General features: G+C 34.3%; 1 protein-coding gene across 1 annotated transcript in view; it reads left to right on the forward strand.

Moving 5' to 3' along the window:
* The window catches only part of plum (IgSF transmembrane protein plum), a 499,814-nt gene that overhangs the window by 441,745 nt on the left and 36,433 nt on the right, over positions 1-21,636 (forward strand). The window contains exons 3-4 of the mRNA XM_075291754.1: positions 13,679-13,816; positions 13,940-14,140. Of these exons, the coding sequence (XP_075147869.1) occupies positions 13,679-13,816; positions 13,940-14,140 (339 nt within the window). The remainder of the gene's footprint in view (positions 1-13,678; positions 13,817-13,939; positions 14,141-21,636) is intronic.

Consider the following 21,636-nt stretch of genomic DNA (forward strand, 5'->3'; position numbering starts at 1 on the left):
GACTTGCACTGATGAGATGTTCTGGATAGAACACCAGTGCAACGATGTTCTGGATAGCCCATACAAATGTTACATCCAGTGCAAAAAGAAAACAGCCCTATACTTCCCTTCAAGAGCGATACAACGATTATAACAACCTTCCAATTTTTTGATACCATTTTGGTAGTACTCCTTCGGTTTTGCCTCAAAATAGGCCTCAGTTTCGGCGATCACCTCTTCATTGCAGCCAAATATTTTCCCTGCGAGCATCCTTTTGAGGTCTGAGAACAAGAAAAAGTCGCTGGGGGCCATATTTGGAGAATACGGTGGGTGGGGAAGCAATTCGAAGCCCAATTCATGAATTTTTTCCATCGTTCGCAATGACTTGTGGCACGGTGCGTTGTCTTGGTGGAACAACACTTTTTTCTTCTTCATATGGGGCCGTTTTGCCGCGATTTCGACCTTCAAACACTCCAATATCGCCATATAATAGTCACTGTTGATGGTTTTTCCCTCCTCAAGATAATCGATAAAAATTATTCCATGCGCATCCCACTAAAAAGAGGCCATTACTTTGCCAGCGGACTTTTGAGTCTTTCCACGCTTCGGAGACGGTTCACCGATCGCTGTCCACTCAGCCGACTGTCGATTGGACTCAGGAGTGTAGTGATGGAGCCATGTTTCATCCATTGTCACATATCGACGGAAAAACTCGGGTGTATTACGAGTTAACAGCTGCAAACACCGCTCAGAATCATCAACACGTTGTTGTTTTTGGTCAAATGTGAGCTCGCGCGGCACCCATTTTGCACAGAGCTTCCGCATATCCAAATATTGATGAATGATATGACCAACACGTTCCTTTGATATCTTTAAGGCCTCTGCTATCTCGATCAACTTCATTTTACGGTCATTCAAAATAATTTTGTGGATTTTTTTGATGTTTTCGTCGGTAACCACCTCTTTCGGGCGTCCACTGCGTTCACCGTCCTCCGTGCTCATTTCACCAATCTTTAATTTTGCATACCAATCAATTATTGTTGATTTCCCTGGGGTAGAGTCCGGAAACTCATTATCAAGCCAAGTTTTTGCTTCCACCGTATTTTTTCACTTCAGAAAATATTATTTTATCAAAACACGAAATTCCTTTTTTCCATTTTTTTCACAATAACAAAAATTGCTTAACAAAAAAAAATCTCACAAGCTAATTGACTTACAGACGTCAAATTTTGACACGAATCATTTGAAGGTTGGTACTATATAAAAATAATATATATTTAATACTAGCGGCGCCATCTATGTGTCAGGCCGGGGACTTATCAGCCAACCTGTTATAATTACCCAGCAAAAAAAGCGTCGCCAAAAAAGTGATGAAAATTTTCTCTTTTGATCCGGAAGTGGTGCAAAATGGACGCAGAAGTAATGAATTTAACATGGGCTTGTCATAGGACGGAAGTCCTCCATTTCAAAAGCCGTTGCATCACATCACTTCTTTAGGTGTGATCCGAATTCAATGTTTTGGATGTAAAATAAAAAATTCTGTGATATTTTGTCAAATAAAAAATTTTTATAATTTTTTATAATTTGTAATGGATTCTAACGCTTGTCGGAAGCGTTTGACCTCAAATAATTTCAAAAATTCACAATTTTTTTCAGAATGGATTTAGCATGTTTTTCGACAAAACTTAAATGATTTGTACCATTTTATGAATTCTTACTCTGTTTCTAACCTATTTGAAACAAAAAAAGTTAAAATTCCATTAGAATTATGAAAAAACCAAGTTATAAAAAATTGAATAAAAAGAACTTCATGGGTAGTCAAAATAAAGAACATCATTGTGAGTGCATCTTCTGGAAGCGCTTTTAAAGTTGTGCCTTTGGAATAACTTCCAAATTTTTTTGCTGGGTATGGGCATATATGGACCAATTTTTGCATGGTTGTTAGAGACCATATACTAACAGCACATACCAAATTTCAACCGGATCGGATGAAATTTTCCTCCTTCAAGAGGCTCTGTAAGCCAAATTTGGGAGTCTGTTTATATGAGGGCTATACGTAAAAGTTATCTGATATAGCCCATTTGCAATACCATCCGACCTACATCAATAACAACTATTTGTGCCAAGTTTCAAGTCGATAGCTTATTTCGTTCGGAAGTTAGAGTGATTTCAACAAACGGACGGACGTGGCTATATCGACTCAGATTTTCGCAACGACCCAGAGTATATCTGTGGTCACAACCCTTAACAGCCTAACTCGAGTTAGGACACAATTGAGTTATTAGCACCATCGTATTCAGCGTATCTAAATTTATTTGCTCTAAATTTTCCATGTTTGTATCTCTTCTAGGAATCTGTAGCAAAGTTTTCCAAAAAACACATTCTCCTGATTTTCAGTAAAGATTCAAAACTTTAAACTCCTGTACTGAAAATATTGAAAAACAGACTTAGGCTGTTATGGGTTGTGACCACCGACTTATGTATATTTATGGGGTCTTAGAGCAATATACCGATGTGTTACAAACGGAATGACAAAGTTAATATACTCGAATCCTATGGTGGAGGCTATAAAACAGGTATATTTTTATAACCACCACCAAGAATGGTGATGGGGGTATAGTAAGTTTGTCAGTCCGTTTGTAACACATCGAAATATCGATTTCCGACTATATAAAGTACATACATTCGTGGTCAGGGATTCTAAGACGATATAACCATGTCCGTCTGTCTATTGTAATCACGCTACAGTCTTCAATAATGAAGCAATCTTTCTGAAATTTTGCACAAACATTTGCTTTTGTATGCAGGTAAGTCAAGTTCGAAAATGGGCTATATCAGATATAGTCCCCACAAACCGACGTCCCGATTTGGGGTCTTTGCCTTAGTTTTTATCCAATTGCCTGAAATTGGAAATCTAGAGGTATTTTATGGCCATAAAAAGATGTGCCGAAAACGGCGAGTATTGGTCCATGTTTTGATATAGCCCCCATATAGACCAATCTCCCGAGTTTACTTTTTCGGCATGTAGAATCCGTAGTTTTTATCCAATTTGCCTTTAATTGAAAATCTAGAGGTATTTTAGGACCATAAAGAGAGTATTTAGGACCGGTCCATGTTTTGATATAGCCCCCATATAGACCGATCTCCCGATTTTACTTCTTGGGCTTCTATAATCCGTAGTTTTGATCCAATTTGCCTGAAACTATATATACTATAGGTATTATGGGACCACAAGTACGTGTGTCGAAAATGGTTTGTATCGGTCAATGTTTTGGTATATCCTCCATATAGACCGATCTCTTGATTTTACTTCGTGGGCTTGTAGAAACCGTTGTTTTTATCCATTTTGCCTGAAATGAGAAATCTAGAGGTATTTTAGGACCACAAAGAGGATCGCCGAAAATGGCGAGTATCGGCCCATGTTTTACTATAACCCCAAATAGACCGATCCCTCGATTTTAGTTTTTGTGCCGAATATATTGTATATCGGTACAGTTTTTGATATAGCCCCCTTATAAAGCCTTCCGATTTGCGGTCTAGAGTCTAGACCTACAATTATATGTGCTGAATATTGTATGTATCCGTCCTGAGTTTGGCATTGCCTCCATAAGGCCGATCTTCCGATTTAATTCCTTGGATTTCTAGAAACCATAGTTTTTTCCGATTTGCCTGAAATTGTAAATATTGTGATATTTTAGACCCACCGAAACGGTTATCAGTTTTAGTTTTTATAGGTTCATGTGGTAAGGCCTCCGATTTCGCATGTCAGTGAAAATAAAGTAATCTTTAAAATTTATGTTAACATTGTCTTGACGTTAACAGAGCTCTGCTAAGTGCTTAACAGAGCAAAATAAAGTTAACATTGTGCAAAAACTATAGATGAGTAATTTGGTATAGGGGTGTATACTGCATACACCCATATACCAAATTTTAGGGCACGACGAGTAAAATCTAAATATTTTCATCATGTTCATTGCCAGAAATCGAGATATTTTCACTTTAACATAAGTGGCGATGGAGTTAAAGTTAAAAACAAATGTGACAAATGTGCCGTTAACAAAAGCGAAATGTTATGTCAAATTGCATTTCAGAAAAAATGCAACATATTAATTGATAATGCCAAAAAATATTCCCATGTTTTCTTATGTTGCATAATACTTAATTTATATTGCAAAATTACAACAGCTTGGAGAACCCGATAATTTTTGATAATCATCACAAATGTTTATCTCAAGACGTTCGTTAGCACTAAAAAGCCAGCAAAAGAGAGCCGAAGAGAGACTACATTTGACATTAATCAGATAGAGAAATTGCAATTTGTTTCTAGCATACGTTGCTAGTTGGTTTTTGATAACAAACAAAGCACCAGTACAATGTACATCTGAAATTTCAGGAGGGCTTGAGGACTTGAGGACACTTCCCGAAGATAAATTTAAAGATTTCACCTATGAGGACTATATCAGATTCTGGATTTATAAGAACCATTTTTGTTTGAGTTTTAGAGGAATCATTAACATCTCTTGTAAGTGTGCAAGAAAATTATAAAATAACGTCTTGATTTGAAATCTTAAATCTGTAGAAGTAAAATCTGGAAATTTTACATTGAGTTTCAAGCAATTTTCAAGATCTTAACTTAATTCGATGCACGTTTTTGTGAGCCTAAAATACCAGAATATTTACAATTTCAGGCAAATCAGATAAAAACTACGGTTTCTAGAAACCCAAGTAGTTAAATCGGGAGATCGTTCTTATGGGCCCGAAAATACCTCTACATTTCCAATTTCAGGCAAATAGGATAAAAACTTCGGATTCTAAAAGCCCAAGAAGTAAAATCGGGAAATCGGTCTATATGGGGCCTATACCAAAATATGGACCGATACTCACCATTTTCAGCACATGTATTTGTGGTCCTACAATACCTCTAGATTTCCAATTTCAGGTAAATTGAATAAAAACTGCGATTTCTATAAGCCCAAGACCCCAAATCGGGAGGTCGTTTTATATGGGGACCATACCAAAACATGGACCGATACTCACAATTTTTGGCAAACGTATTTGTGGTCCTACAATACCTCTAGATTTCCAATTTCAGGTAAATGGAATACAAACTGCAGTTTCTATAAGCCCAAGAAGTAAAATCGGGAGATCGGTCTATATGGGAGCTAGACCAAAACATGGACTGATACTCACCATTTTTGGCACACCTCTTTATGGTCATAAAATACCTATAGATTTCAAATTTCAGGCAAATTGGATAAAAACTACGATTTCTATAAGCCCAAGACCCCAAATCGTGAGGTCGGTTTATATGGGGACTATATCAAAACCTGGACCGATATAGCCCATCTTCGAGCTTGACCTGCCTGCAGACAAAAGACGAGTTTGTGCAAAATTTCAGCATGATTGCTTCATTATTGAAGACTGTAGCGTGATTACAACAGACAGACAGACGGACATCGTTATATCGTCTTAGAATTTCTCCCTGATCAAGAATATATTTACTTTATATAGTCGGAAATCGATATTTCGATGTGATACAAACGGAATGACAAACTTATTATACCCCCGTCACCATTCTATGGTGGTGGGTATAAAAAAAAAAACAAGTATATACGGCCGTAAATTCGGCCAGGCCGAATCTTATGTACCCTCCACTATGGATCGCGTAGAAACTTCTTCGAAAGACTATCATCCACAATCGAATTACTTGGGTTGTGGTATCTTAAAACTTCTTAACATCGTTTTCTAAATTGTGAGTTAGACCATACGTGGTATATATTAGACAAAAACGTTATGTATAGGTAAGTCTACCAATAATTATGAATCGATATGGACTTTTTGCACGGTACGTAGAGAGCCAGAATTGAAATATGGGGGTTGCTTATATGGGGGCTATATACAATTATGAACTTGATATGGACCAATTTTTGCGTGATTGGGGATCGATTTATCTGAGGGCCATATATAACTATAGACCGATATGCACCTAGTTAGGCATGATTTTTAACGACCATATTCTAGCAAAATGTACCAAATTTCAACTCACTCTGATGAAATTTGCTCCTCCAAGAGGCTTCATGATTATGTATGATTATGGACTGATATGGACCAATTTTGGCATGGTTGTTAAATATCATATACTTCCACCACGTACCAAATTTCAAGCAGATCGGATGAATTTTGCTTCTCCAAAAGGCACCGGAGGTCAAATCTGGGGACCGGTTTATATGGGAGCTATATACAATTATGGACTGATAGGAACCAATTCCTTCATGGTTGTTGGATACCATATACTAACATAACTTACCAAATTTCAGCCGAATGGGAAGAATTTTGCTCTTCCAAGCGGCTCTGGAGGTCAAATCTGGGGATCGGTTTATATGGGGCCTATATATAATTATGGACCGATATCGACCAATTTTTGCATGCGAGGTTGAGGCCATATATTAACACCACGTACCAAATTTCAACTGAATCAGATGAATTTTGGTCTTCCAAGAGGCGCCGGAGGTCAAATCTGGTGATCGGTTTATATAGGGGCTATATATAATTATGGACCGATGTGGACCAATTTTTGCATGGTTGTTAGATACCATATACTAACACCATGTACCAAATTTCAGCCGGATCGGATGACATTTGCTTCTCTTAGAGGCCTCGCAAGCCAAATCGGGGGATCGGTTTATACGGGGGCTATATATAATTATGGACCGATGTGGACCAATTTTTGCATAGTTGTTAGAGACCATATACTAACATCATGTACCAAATTTCAGCCGGATAGGATGAAATTTGCTTCTCTTATAGGCCTCGCAAGCCAAATTTGGGGGTACGTTTATATGGGGGCTATACGTAAAAGTGGACCGATATGGCCCATTTGCAATACCATCCGACCTACATCAATAACAACTACTTGCTCCAAGTTTCAAGTTGATAGCTTGTTTCGTTCGGATGTTAGCGTGATTTCAACTGACGGACGGACGGACGGAAGGACGACTCAGAATTTCACCACGACCCAGAATATATATACTTTATGGGGTCTTAGAGCAATATTTCGATGTGTTACAAACGGAATGACAAAGTTAATATACCCCCCATCCTATGGTGGAGGGTATAAAAAAAACAAGTATATACAGCAGTAAGTTCGGCCGGGCCGAATCTTAAATACCCACCACCATGAACAAAATATTAGGGTTTCCTTTGAAATTTCTGGAGGACTTGAGGACACTTCCCGAAGATAAATTTAAAGATTTCACCTATGAGGACTATATCAGATTCTGGATTTATAAGAACCGTTTTTGTTTGAGTTTTAGAGGAATCATTAACATCTCTTGTAAGTGTGCAAGAAAATTGTAGAATAACGTCTTGATTTGAAATCTTAAATCTGTAGATTTTCACCCGAGAAGTAAAATCCTGAAATTTTACACTGAGTTTCAAGCAATTTTCATGATCAGTGCGCCTTCTATACCCTCAAGAAGTGAAATCGGTCTATATGGAGGCATTACCAAATGGACCGATAAAAACTTAATCCGACACACGTTTTTGTGAACCTAAAATACCAGAATATTTACAATTTCAGGCAAATCGGATAAAAACTAGGGTTTCTAGAAACTCAAGGAGTTAAATCGGGAGATCGTTATTATGGGGGCTATACTAAAATATGGACCGCTACTAACCGTTTTCGGCACACCTCTTTATGGCCCGAAAATACCTCTAGATTTCCAATTTCAGGCAAATTGGATAAAAACTTCGGATTATAGAAGCCCAAGAAGTAAAATCGGGATATCGGTCTATATGGGGGCTATACCAAAACATGGAACGATACGGACCATTTTCGGCGCACCTTTTGATGGTCCTCAAAGACCTCTAGATTTCCAATTTCAGGCAAATTGGATAAAAACTACGGTTTCTATAAGCCCAAGACCCCAAATCGGGAAGTCGTTTTATATGGGGACCATACCAAAACATGGACCGATACTCACAATTTTTGGCACACTTCTTTATGGTCATAAAATACCTCTAGATTTCAAATTTCAGGCAAATTGGATAAAAACTACAATTTCTATAAGCCCAAGACCCCAAATCGGGAGGTTGGTTTGTATGGGGACTATATCAAAACCTGGACCGATATAGCCCATCTTCGAACTTGACCTGCCTGCAGACAAAAGACGAGTTTGTGCAAAAATTCAGCACGATTGCTTCATTATTGAAGACTGTAGCGTGATTACAACAGACAGACAGACAGACGGACAGACGGACATCGTTATATCGTCTTAGAATTTCTCCCTGATCAAGAATATATATATACTTTATATAGTCGGAAATCAATATTTCGATGGGTTACAAACGGAATGACAAACTTATTATACCCCCGTCACCATTCTATGGCGGTGGGTATAAAAAAACAGTATCTGTTTTTTGTTTCAGAAGCTGAAAATTTGAAAGTGCAAATAGCCACTAGATACTGTTTGAGTACTTTTCAGCAATTTTAAGCAAAGAAAGTAGAGGTGTGCGCGTGACTGATATTTCACTCACATTCACGCACATTCACGAAACAAAATGTTTATTCACGCACGCTCACGCACGATACGTGTTGTAGCCAATCCAACTCACGCACATTCACGAAATGAAAACCAGTACTCACGCACAACAAACTTCAAAAATAGAATATAGTTCGAGAGATAAATTAATTTCAGTTAAAATACGAGTATGAATAAAATCTTGATTTTTTTCGTGAGCGTGATTCTGCAGAAATTTTATTCACGCACATTCACGAACCGATTTTATTTCTCACGCACGACATATTTATTTTAGTCCCATTCACGCACATTCACGAGACTTGCTTTGGATTTTTTTTCACGACTCACGTGATTCACGCGTGAATCACGCGTGTCACGAGAATTTCGTGTCACGCGCACACCTCTAAAAGAAAGTAAAATACAGCATTACCCTCTTGCTAGCTTTTAATTGATATTTTTTACTGTACGCGAAAAGTACGCGAACAGACATAACTCTGAATAAATCCATGCCGTGGAATACGATATAGTATGTTGGATTACAAAACCACAGGTCGGAGTTCGATTCCTCCTGGCGTCATAGAGACTTTAAAAGTACAAATTTCTACCATAAATATAAACAGAAGGAGAAGACCGAGAATACGAAACTAACTTATAAGAGAAAATAAAATCTATAAATAGATATGAGAGCAGCAACACGCTCGCTCTTTTTGAGTATATTTATGGTAAAGCTATTATTTTTGCGACGAAGTACTTATTTTTCGACTGCTGGTATGCTTGCACCGAAGCACTTTCCTCCTATGTCATGGATATGTACAAAGAAGTTGTTACCCAATTTGACGCAGGCATACTTGTACTCATACCTGGTAATAGGAGTTTTTGCTTGGTTGCAGTACTTTTTATAAATTGGGGATTTAAAATGGCATTTATTAGCACGATAATATCTTTGTTAATATATCGCAAAAAGAGAAAGAAAATTCCATAAATGAGATCTGTATCCTAATATTAATTTATAAAGCCTAGATTTAAAGCTAGATAGCTCCCTAATTTAAAGAAGTCACATCTTTGGCTCTGAACAAATACCAAATACAAATAAAGGAAGGTCAAAATCGTTGAATCCAAGTAAAGTTTTTATACCCTCCACCATAGGATGGGGGGTATATTAACTTTGTCATTCCGTTTGTAACACATCGAAATATTGCTCTAAGACCCCATAAAGTATATATATTCTAGGTCGTGGTGAAATTCTGAGTCGATTTGAGCATGTCCGTCCGTACGTCTGTTGAAATCACGCTAACTTCCGAACGAAACAAGCTATCGACTTGCAACTTGGCACAAGTAGTTGCTATTGATGTAGGTCGGATGGTATTGCAAATGGGCCATATCGGTCCACTTTTACGTATAGCCCCCATATAAACGGACCCCCAAATTTGGCTTGCGAGGCCTCTAAGAGAAGCACATTTCATCCGATCGGGCTGAAATTTGGTACATGGTGTTAGTACATGGTATCTAACAACCATGCAAAAATTGGTCCACATCGGTCAATAATTATATATAGCCCCCATATAAACCGATCCCCCGATTTGGCTTGCGAGGCCTCTAAGAGAAGCAAATTTCATCCGATCCGGCTGAAATTTTGTACATGGTGTTAGTATATGGCCTCTAACAACCATGCAAAAATTGGTCCACATCGGTCCATAATTATATATAGCCCGATCCCCCGATTTGGCTTGAGAGGCCTCTAAGAGAAGCAAATTTCATCCGATCCGGCTGAAATTTGGTACATGGTGTTAGTATATGGTCTCTAACAACCATGCAAAAATTGGTCCACATCGGTCCATAATTATATATAGCCCCCATATAAACCGATCCCCAGATTTGACCTCCGGAGCCCCTTGGAAAAGCAAAATTCATCCGATTCGGTTGAAATTTGGTACGTGATGTTAGTATATGGTATCCAACAACCATGCAGGAATTGGTTCATATCAGTCCATAATTATATATAGCACCCATATAAACCGATCCCCAGATTTGACCGCCGGTGCCTTTTGGAGAAGCAAAATTCATCCGATCTGGTTGAAATTTTGTACGTGGTGGTAGTATATGATATTTAACAACCATGCCAAAAGTGGTCCATATCAGTCCATAATCATATATAGCCCCCATATAAACCGATCCCGAGATTTGGTTTTGGAGCCTCTTGGAGGAGCAACTTTCATCCGAGTGAGTTGAAATTTGGTACATTGTGCTAGTATATGGCCGTTAACAACCATGCCTAATTAGGTCCATATAGGTCTATAGTTATATATAGCCCTCAGATAAATCGACCCCCAATCACACAAAAATTGGTCCATATCAATAATTGTATATAGACCCCATATAAGCGACCCCCATATTTCAATTCTGGCTCCCTACGTACCGTGCAAAAGTCCATATCGATTCGCAATTATTTGTAGACTTACCTACACATACTTTTTATACCCTCCATCGTAGGATGGGGGTATATTAACTTTGTCATTCCGTTTGTAACACATCGAAATATTGCTCTAAGAACCCATAAAGTATATATATTCTGGGTCGTGGTGAAATTCTGAGTCGATCTAAGCATGTCCGTCCGTCCGTCCGTTTGTTGAAATCACGCTAACTTCCGAACGAAACAAGCTATCGACTTGAAACTTGGCACAAGTAGTTGTTATCGATGTAGGTCGGATGATATTGAAAATGGGCCATATCGGTCCACTTTTACGTATAGCCCCCATATAAAGGGACCCTCAGATTTGGCTTGTGGATCCTCTAACAGAAGCATATTTCATCCGATCCGGCTGAAATTTGGTATATGGTGTTGGTATATGGTCTCTAACAACTATGCAAACATTGGTCCACATCGGTCCGTAATTATATATAGCCCCCATATAAACCGATCTCCAGATTTGACTTGCGGAGCCTCAAAGAGAAGAAAATTTCATCCGATCCGGCTGAAATTTGGTACATAATGTTGGTATATGGTTTCTAACAACCATGAAAAAATTGGTTCACATCGGTCCATAATTATATATAGCCCCCATATAAACCGATCCCCAGATTTGACTTGCGAAGCCTCAAAGAGAAGAAAATTTCATCCGATCCGGCTGAAATTTGGTACATAATGTTGGTATATGGTTTCTAACAACCATGAAAAAATTGGTCCATATCGGTCCTTAATTATATATAGCCCCATATAAACCGATCCCCAGATTTGGATTGTGGAGCCTCTAAGAGAAGCATATTTCATCCGGTCCGGCTAAAATTTGGTACATGATGTTGGTATATTGTCTCTAACAATCATGCAAAAATTGGTCCACATCGGTCCATAATTATTTATAGCCCCCATATAAACCGATCCCCAGATTTGGCTTGCGGAGCCTCAAAGAGAAGCGAATTTCATTCGATCCGGCTGAAATTTGGTACATGATGTTGGTATATGGTATCTAACAACCATGCAAAAATTGGTCCACATCGGTCCATAATTATATATAGACCCCATATAAACCGATCTCCAGATTTGGCTTGCGAAGCCTCAAAGAGGAGCAAATTGCATCCGATCCGGCTTAAATTTGGTACATGGTATTGGTATATGGTCTCTAACAACCGTGCAAAAATTGGTCCACATCGGTCCATAATTATATATGGCGCCCATATAAACCGATCCCCAGATTTGGGTTGCGGAGCCTCAAAGAGAAGCAAATTTCATCCGATCCGCCTGAAATTTGGTACATGATATTGGTATATGGTCTCTAACAACCATGCAAAAATTGGTCCACATCGGTTCATAATTATATATAGCCCCCATATAAACCGATCCCCAGATTTGGCATGCGAAGTCTCCAAGAGAAGCAAATTTCATCCAATCCGGTTGTAATTTGGAACATGGTGTTAGTATATGATCTTTAACAACCGTGCCAGAATTGGTCCATATCGGTCCATAATTATATATAGCCTCCATATAAAACATTCTCCAGATTTGACCTCCGGAGCATCTTGGAGGAGCAAAATTCATCCGATCCGGTTCAAATTAGGCACGTGATGTTAGTATATGGTCGCTAACAACCATACCAAAATTGGTCCAATCACACAATTGGTCCATATCGGTTCAAAATCATGGTTGCCACTAGAGCCAAAAATAATCTACCAAAATTTTATTTCTATAGAAAATTTTGTCAAAATTTTATTTCTAGAGAAAATTTTGTTAAAATTTTATTCGGTTCATAATAAAATTTTCATCATTGTCAAAATTTTATTTCTATAGCAAATTTTGTTAAAATTTTATTCGGTTCATGATCATGGTTGCCACTCGAGCCAAAAATAATCTACCAAGATTTTATTTCTATAGAAAATGTTGTCAAAAGTTTATTTCTATAGAAAATTTTGTTAAAATTTTATTTCTGTAGAAATTTTTGTCAAAATTTTCTTTCTATAGAAAATTTTGTCAAAATTTTTATTTTTATAGAAAATTTTGTGAAAATTTTATTTCTATAGAAAATTTTGTTAAAATTTTATTTCTATATTTTTTTTATTTCTTTGTCAAACTGAATTATATACGTATTGGATCGATCTTTTTTGATTAATATATACCACGTATGGACTTACATACAATTTAGAAGATGGTGTTAGGAGGTTTTAAGATACCTTGACATCGGCAAGCGTTACCGCAACTTAAGTAATTCGATTGTGGATGGCAGTGTTTAGATGAAGTTTCTACGCAATCCATGATGGAGGGTACATAAGCTTCGGCCTGGCCGAACTTACGGCCGTATATACTTGTTTTGTCTAATATAACACGTATGGACTAACTCACAATTTAGAAAACGATTTAAGATACCACAACCCAAGTAATTCGATTGTGGATGACAGTCTTTCGTAGAAGTTTCTACGCAATCCATGGTGGTGGGTACATAAGATTCGGCCTGGCCGAACTTACGGCCGTTTATACTTGTTTTTGATTTGCATTGTTTTATTTTTAAACTCATCATCCCCATATCGCAATATATTTGAAAGACATACCCATATCAATTCAGCTCAAATATTTAGTTACAATCAAAAATGACAACAATAAAATATTTATACTTTATTCATATCAATTGCATGTGCCATTAACAGATATCCCATTAACTTTTGATTGTTCACTTCAATTTTCTTCATTTCAGTCCATGGCAATGCGGCACTGAATCAAAGACCATTCCTGCAAATTGAAAGTCCCACCATAACAAAATTGGTCCTAACAAAACCTCATCTACCGCATTATCTATCATGCAAAGCAACCATCGATGAATCCTATTATCAAAGTAAGTATGTGCTATATGGTACGAGTAAAAATCCCATTAAAGGATGTTCAAGAAACATCCTGTCACTATCCTTGCTTGCTTGGAAATTATAGAATAACATGCCATTTTCTCTTTCATTTACAGATGAGACCAATTATTTTTATACTTGGTTCTTTAATGATAACATCCTTAAATCACTGCCAAGGAAACTCAACGATTACTATGTCTACCGGAATGGAACATTACGTTTGCCACCGGCGGAAAAAGTGAGCGGAGTGTATAGATGTAAAATCAATGCCAATGAAACTGCAGTAATATCAGAGAGTATTACAGTTGAATATCCGGGTGAGTTCGATGGAATGGAACATGGGCTATATGATATGTACCTGAGGTTAACATTTACATTAAACACAAAAGCTAAAAATAAATTTGCTACTATGGCCATATTCTTAAATGTGAAATCAGCTTTTCTGGCTAACACATAAGTCAGTTTGATAGTTGCAAATTTTCTGCAGGTTGTGGCTCATAAACCCAACTCAATTTGAAATGAATAATCAATTTACTATTACATGGAAGACTTGTTTATTTTTTGAAGGGAATGTCCTACGAGGGTTGTCTTTTAGTTGGAGGGGTTAGGCAAATCTAGTCTTTCAATCACGGTTGGCACTCGTGTATTGGTGGTTTTGTCAACATTTTTTTCCTATAGAAAAATTTGTCAAAATTTTATTTCTATAGAAAATTTTGTAAAAATGTTATTTCTATAGAAAATTTTCTCAAAATTTTATTTTTATAGAATATTTTGTCAAAATTTCATTTCTTTAGAAAATTTTTTTAAAATTTTATTTCTATAGAAAATTTTGTCAAAATTTTATTTCTATAGAAAATGTTGTCAAAATTTTATTTCTATAGAAAATGTTGTCAAAATTTTTTCTATGGAAAATTTTGTCAACATTTTTCCTGTAGACAATTTTGTCAAAATTTTATTTCTATAGAAAAATTTGTCAAAATTTTATTTCTATAGAAAATTGTGTCAATTTTTTTTTCTATAGAAAATTTTGTCAAAATTTTATTTCTATAGAAAATTTTGTCAACATTTTATTTTTATAGAAAATTTTGTCAAAATTTTATTTCTATAGAAAATTTAGTCAAAAATTTTATTTCTATAGAAAATTTTGTCAAAAAATGTTATTTCTATAGAAAATTTTGTCAAAAAATTTTATTTCTATAGAAAATTTTGTCAAAATTTTATTTCTGTAGAAAATTTTGTCAAAATGTTATTTCTATAGAAAACTTTGTCAAAAAAATTTATTTCTATAGCAAATGTTTTCAAAAAATTTTATTTCTATAGAAAATTTTGTCAAAATTTTATTTCTATAGAAAATTTGGCAACATTTTTTCGATGGAAAATTTCGCCAACATTTATCTAAGAAAATTTGTCAAAATTTTATTTCTATAGAAAATTTTGTCAAAAAATTTTATTTCTATAGAAAAGTTTGTCAAAATTTTATTTCTATAGAAAATTGTGTCATTTTTTTTTCTATGGAAAATTTTTCCAAAATTTTATTTCTATAGAAAACTTTGTCAAAAACTTTTATTTCTATAGAAAATTTTTTCAAAAATTTTTATTTCTATAGAAAATTTTTTCTAAATTTTATTTTTTCGATGGCAAATTTGTCAACATTTTTCTATAGACAATTTTGTCAAAATTTTATTTCTATAGAAAATTTTGTCAAATAATTTTACTTCTATAGAAAATGTCAAACAATTTTATTTCTATAGAAAATTTTTTCAACATTTTTTCTATAGGCAAATTTGGCAAAATTTTATTTCTATAGAACTTTTATTTCTATAAAATATTTTATCGAAATTTTATTTCTATAGAAAATGTTGTCAACATGTTTTCTATAGAAAATTTTGTCAACATTTTTTCTATAAACAATTTTGTCAAAATTTTATTCTATAAAATATTTTGTTAAAATTTTAGTTCTTTAAAAAATGTCAAAATTTTATTTCTTTAGAAAATTTTGTCAAAATTTTATTTCTATAGAAAATTTTGTCGAAATTTTATTTTTATGGAAACTTTTGTCAAAATTTTATTTCTATAGAAAATTTTGTCAAAATTTTATTTCTATAGAAAATTTTGTCAAAATTTTATTTCTATAGAAAATTTTGTCAAAATTTTATTTCTATAGACAATTTTGTCAAAATTTTATTTCTATAGAAAATTTTGTCAAAATTTTATTTCTATAGAAAATTTTGTCAAAAAATTTTATTTCTATAGAAAACTTTGTCAAAATATTTTATTTCTATAGAAAATTTTTTCAAAAAATTTTATTTCTATAGAAAATTTTGTCAAAATTTTATTTCTATAGAAAATTTGGAAACATTTTTCGATGGAAAATTTCGTCAACATTTTTCTATTGACAATTTTGTCAAAATTTTATTTCTATAGAAAATTTTGTCAAAGCATTTTACTTCTATAGTAAAATTTTGTCAAAAAATTTTATTTCTATAGAAAATTTTGTCAACATTTTTTCCATGAAAAATTTTGTCAAAATGTTTTCTATAGACAATTTTGTCAAAATTTTATTTCTATAGAAAATTTATTTCTATAAAATATTTTATCAAAATTTTATTTCTATAGAAATTTTATTTCTATAAAATATTTTATCAAAATTTTATTTCTATAGAAAATTTTGTCAAAATTTTATTTCTATAGAAAATTGTGTCAATTTTTTTTCTATGGAAAATTTTGTCAAAATTTTATTTCTATAGAAAATTTTGTCAAAATTTTATTTCTATAGAAAACTTTGTCAAAAAATTTTATTTCTATAGAAAATTTTTTACAAAAATTTTATTTCTATAGAAAATTTTGTCAAAATGTTATTTCTATAGAAAATTAGGCAAAAAATTGAACGGACAAAAACTTTCTCTTTTTTTCTTCCTTTCTTTGTGTATGTGTTAAAATTGTAATGCCCCGTCGAAGACTGACGATGTTAGTCGAAATATTGGAAAATTTCGGCTAAAATTGATCGAAACTCGTAAAAAGATTTTTTAGAGGACATCAAGCCGAAATATGATATATATAAATAAATAAAACTATATAATTTTGTTCAGCATTTACTGATTCATTCTTGATTTTAGCGGCTAAGCTCGAGTTTAGTATCCATCTTTAAGGAAAACAAATAGAGCAGCTTAAAGACAATTGTTGAATCACTTATCACAAAGTCGGGCCTATTTTCTCTAAATGGAAATACTTCATAAGTATTTCCTTTTAGAGTCATTTAATTGCATTATTCTTTGTTATATTTTGTGAATCACGGCTGCTTTTAGCTTTAAACTGAATAAATAAATAAGAACATAACGACATCATCGAAAAGTTTATCGACTTTTGGACAAGGAAATTAAAACGTTATATCGTCTTCTATGATAAGCAATATTCGCATTCGTATTTTAACCCTTTAATGCCCAAACCCGCCTTTAGGCGGTCTTAGATAAAACGAGAAGCTTTTAGTAAAACACGCCTAAAGGCAGCAAAAATATTAAAAAACAATAACAAAATTTAGTCAAAACTTTACAAGTGACTTTGCGGCTTATACTGGATTTTACCGTATTGAGTTTCCTTGTTTCGCTTTCTTACATTTGTGTCGTAACCCTGGAATATTTTATCAGCTGGCACAAAAAATGGGACATTAAATAGTTAAGGGCATGAAATCATTGGCCTCACGACATTTTTATATCCACCACCATAGAATGGTGATGGGGGTATAATAAGTTTGTCATTCCGTTTGTAACACATCGAAATATCGATTTCTGACTATACAAAGTATATATATTCTTGATCAGGGAGAAATTGTAAGACGATATAAGCATGTCCGTCTGTCTGTCTGTCTGTCTGTTGTAATCACGCTACAGTCTTCAATAATGGCGCTATCGTCTTTTGTCTGCACGCAGGCCAAGTTCGAAGATGGGCTATATTGGTCCAGGTTTTGATATAGCTTCCACATATACCGATCCCTCGATTTGGTGTCTTGGGCTTTTAAAAACCGTAGTTTTTATTCTATTTACCTAAAATTGGGAATCTAGAGGTATTTTAAGACCAGAAGTCGGTGTATCGAAAATGGGGTGTATCGTTCCATGTTTTAGTATAGTCCCCATATACACCGATCTCCCGAGTGTACTTCTTGATCTTGTAGAAACCATAGTTTTTATCCGATTTGTCTGAAATTGGAAATGTAGAGGTATTTTAGGACCACAAATAGATGTGGCGAAAATAGCATGTATCGGTCTATGTGTTGTTATAGCCCCCACATATAGACCGATCTCCCGATTTTACTTCTTGGGCTTCTAGAAACCGTAGTTTTTATCCGATTTGTCTGAAGGTGGAAATTTAGAGGTATTTTAGGACCACAAATAGGTTTGTCGAAAATGGTGTGGTATAGCCCCCATATAGACCGATCTCCCATTTTGCTTCTTGGGCTTCTAGAAACCGTACGATATTTTTTATCCGATTTGTCTGAAATTGGAAATTTAGAGGTATTTTAGAACCAAAGGTAGGTGTGTCGAAAATGGTATGCATTGGTCAATATCGGATATTGATACATCCTCCTTATAAAGCCGCCCTCCGATTTTTGGTCTAGATTATGTACGATTTTCAGAACCACAATTAGGTGCGCTGAATTTGGTATGTATCGGTGCATGTTTTTGGCATAGCACCCATATAGACTGATCTCCCGATTTAAGTCCTTGGTCGTATATAAACCGTGGTTTTTGGCAAGGCCGATTTCACTTCTTGATGGTATGGATGGATTGTATTTTCGTGATTAGTGCGCCTAATCATGAAAATTACTTGAAACTGAATGTAAAATTTCCAGATTTCGCTTCTTGTAATCATTTCAATAAAGGGGGTAAAAGTCTACAGATTTTAGATTTCGGATCAAGGCGTCATTTCATCATTTATCTTGCACACCTACACGAGATGTTTATGATTACCCAAAAACTCAACCAAAACTGGTTCTTATAAATCCTGAATGTGATTTAGTCTTCATAGATAAAATCTTTAAATTTATCTTCGGGATGTGAACAGGTTGAATTGATCAATTAATTTCGTGATTGAATCAACATTTTTATGTGTTCATATTTAACAAGTATAACAGGTTGGCTGATAAGTCCCCGGTCTGACACATAGATGGCGTCGCTAGTACTAAATGCATATTATTTTTATATATTACCAACCTTCAATGTGTGTGAAGATAAATTCGAATTTGAAATTTGCAGCAAAAACTTAGCCGAGACACAAACCAGCACCAAACATATTTTTCAAATTCGAATTTAGGATTTCAAATTCGAATTTGGATTTTTAGTATTTGGCTTATTATTTAAAAATTAAGCCGCGTGCGATATAGAGAGTAGGCTCATTGGAAAGGGCTTGAGCTCAGCTTTCATAATCACAAAAGTCTTCATTAGAAAATTATTTGTGAAAAGCGAAAATTTGAAAACAAAATTTTCAACAAATTTTTACAACGGGCCCACTGTGCCAAAATTAAGCCGCTTGCGATATAGAGAATAGGCTCATTGGAAAGGGCTTGAGCTCAGCTTTCATACCAACGAAAGTCTTCATTAGAAAAGTATTTGTGAAAAGCGGAAATTTGTAAATGTTTTTTCAACAAATTTTTACAACGGAGCCCACTGTGCCAAAACTAAGCCGAGTGCACTATAGAGAGTAGGCTCATTGGAAAGGGCTTGAGTTCAGCTTTCACATCCATAAAAGTCTTCATTAGAAAAGTATTTGTGAAAAGCGGAAATTTGAAAATGCTTTTTCAACAAATTTTTACAACGGAGCCCATTGTGCCAAAACTAAGCCACGTGCACTATAGAGAGTAGGCTCATTGGAAAGGGCTTGAGTTCAGCTTTCACATCCATAAAAGTCTTCATTAGAAAAGTATTTGTGAAAAGCGAAAATTTGAAAACAAAATTTTCAACAAATTTTTACAACGGGCCCACTGTGCCAAAACTAAGCCGCGTGCACTATAGAGAGTAGGCTCATTGGAAAGGGCTCGAGTTCAGCTTTCACATCCATAAAAGTCTTCATTAGAAAAGTATTTGTGAAAAGCGAAAATTTGAAAACAAAATTTTCAACAAATTTTTACAACGGGCCCACTGTGCCAAAACCAAGCCGCGTGCGATATAGAGACTAGGTTCATTGGAAAGGGCTTGAGCTCAGCTTTCACAAATACTTTTCTTCATTAGAAAAGTATTTGTGAAAGGCGAAAATTTGAAAACAACATTTTCAAAAAATTTTTACAACGAGCACACTGTGCCAAAACTAAGCCGCGTGCGGTATAGAGACTAAGCTCATTGGAAAGGGCTTGAACTCAGCTTTCATAATCACAAAAGTCTTTACCATATAGATGTAACTAAATTTTAAAGTTTTATTTAAAGGATAAACAATTTCTCAATATTGTCAATATTCTTTTTTATATACACACAAAAATGTTTTTTCTGATTCAATCACGAAATTAATTGATACATTTAACTATTTAATTGAAATTTCTTAAATCATGAAAATGACATTAAAAAAATTAATTGATGTCAAGAGCAAATTTGAATTAATTTTTTAAATGACTGAATTAAAAACTTAATTGATATTAATTGCAAAACTCAATTAATTTTTTCATTAAAAAGTTAACTGTATCAATTAGTTTTTTACTTAAAAAATTTAATATTATTAATTAATTTAATGTTTCCATCTTGATTAAAAAGTTAATTGCATCAATTAATTTATTAATTGGAAAATTTTTCAACTTCTATCAACTTTTTCAAAGGAAATGTGTTGAAGATATTTTTTCTGCGTAGGACTCACACGTTGGGAACAGCTGATATTTATCAATAAACTTTTATGTTCACTGCGTTTGAATGCGTAAAACAAAATTTTGATATATCGCAAAATTAATTGCTCCTATCAATTTGTAATTAAATTTTTTTCTATCACGAAAATGATAATATCAATCATCTATAACAACTAAAAAATTAGATGTTCCAATTCAATTTTGCAATTGATTTTTGTTTTAACTAAATAAATAATGAAATCAATAAAATTGTGATTAAATTAAATTAATAATTAAAACTTTAATTTAAAATATATTGGTGGCATTTTTGCTGCGTAATGAAGATTTGTTGATTCGCGGTTCCGAATCATTTTGTCCGCAAATTTAATTAATTCAATTAAATCCAATTAATTCCATCAAAAGTGTGATTGATTAAGATAGCGAAACACTATTTTTTCACTGAAGCAATTTTATTTTTATTGAAATTGCTTACATAAAGGAGTAGATAGCATCAATCACAAATTACAAAATTACTTAATTAATTCGGAATTTACAATCAATTGTAGTGTTGATTCAATTAATTTTTAAATTATGCCAATAAACTGTTTATTGTATCATTATTCATTTATAATTAATTAAACTACAAATAAATAATAGTGTCGATCAATTTTTTAATTGGTTCAATAAATTTCGTGCTAATAAAATAAAAAAATTTTTTGTGCAAAAACCTAAAAATTAATTAAAAACTCATAGACCAAACACAGAAAAAAATACTACCAACTCAAGCCCTTTCCAATGAGCCTAGTCTCTATATCGCACGCGGCTTAGTTTTGGCGCAGTGGGCCCGTTGTAAAAATTTGTTGAAAATTTTATTTTCCAATTTGCGCTTTTCACAAATACTTTTCTAATGAAGACTTTTATGGATGTGAAAGCTGAGCTCAAGCCCTTTCCAATGAGTATAGTCTCTATATCGCACGCGGCTTAGTTTTGGCACAGTAGGCTCGGTTGTAAAAA

Source organism: Haematobia irritans, chromosome 1 (assembly GCF_050003625.1).
Source record: "Haematobia irritans isolate KBUSLIRL chromosome 1, ASM5000362v1, whole genome shotgun sequence".
NCBI classification, from domain to species: Eukaryota; Metazoa; Arthropoda; class Insecta; order Diptera; family Muscidae; genus Haematobia; species Haematobia irritans.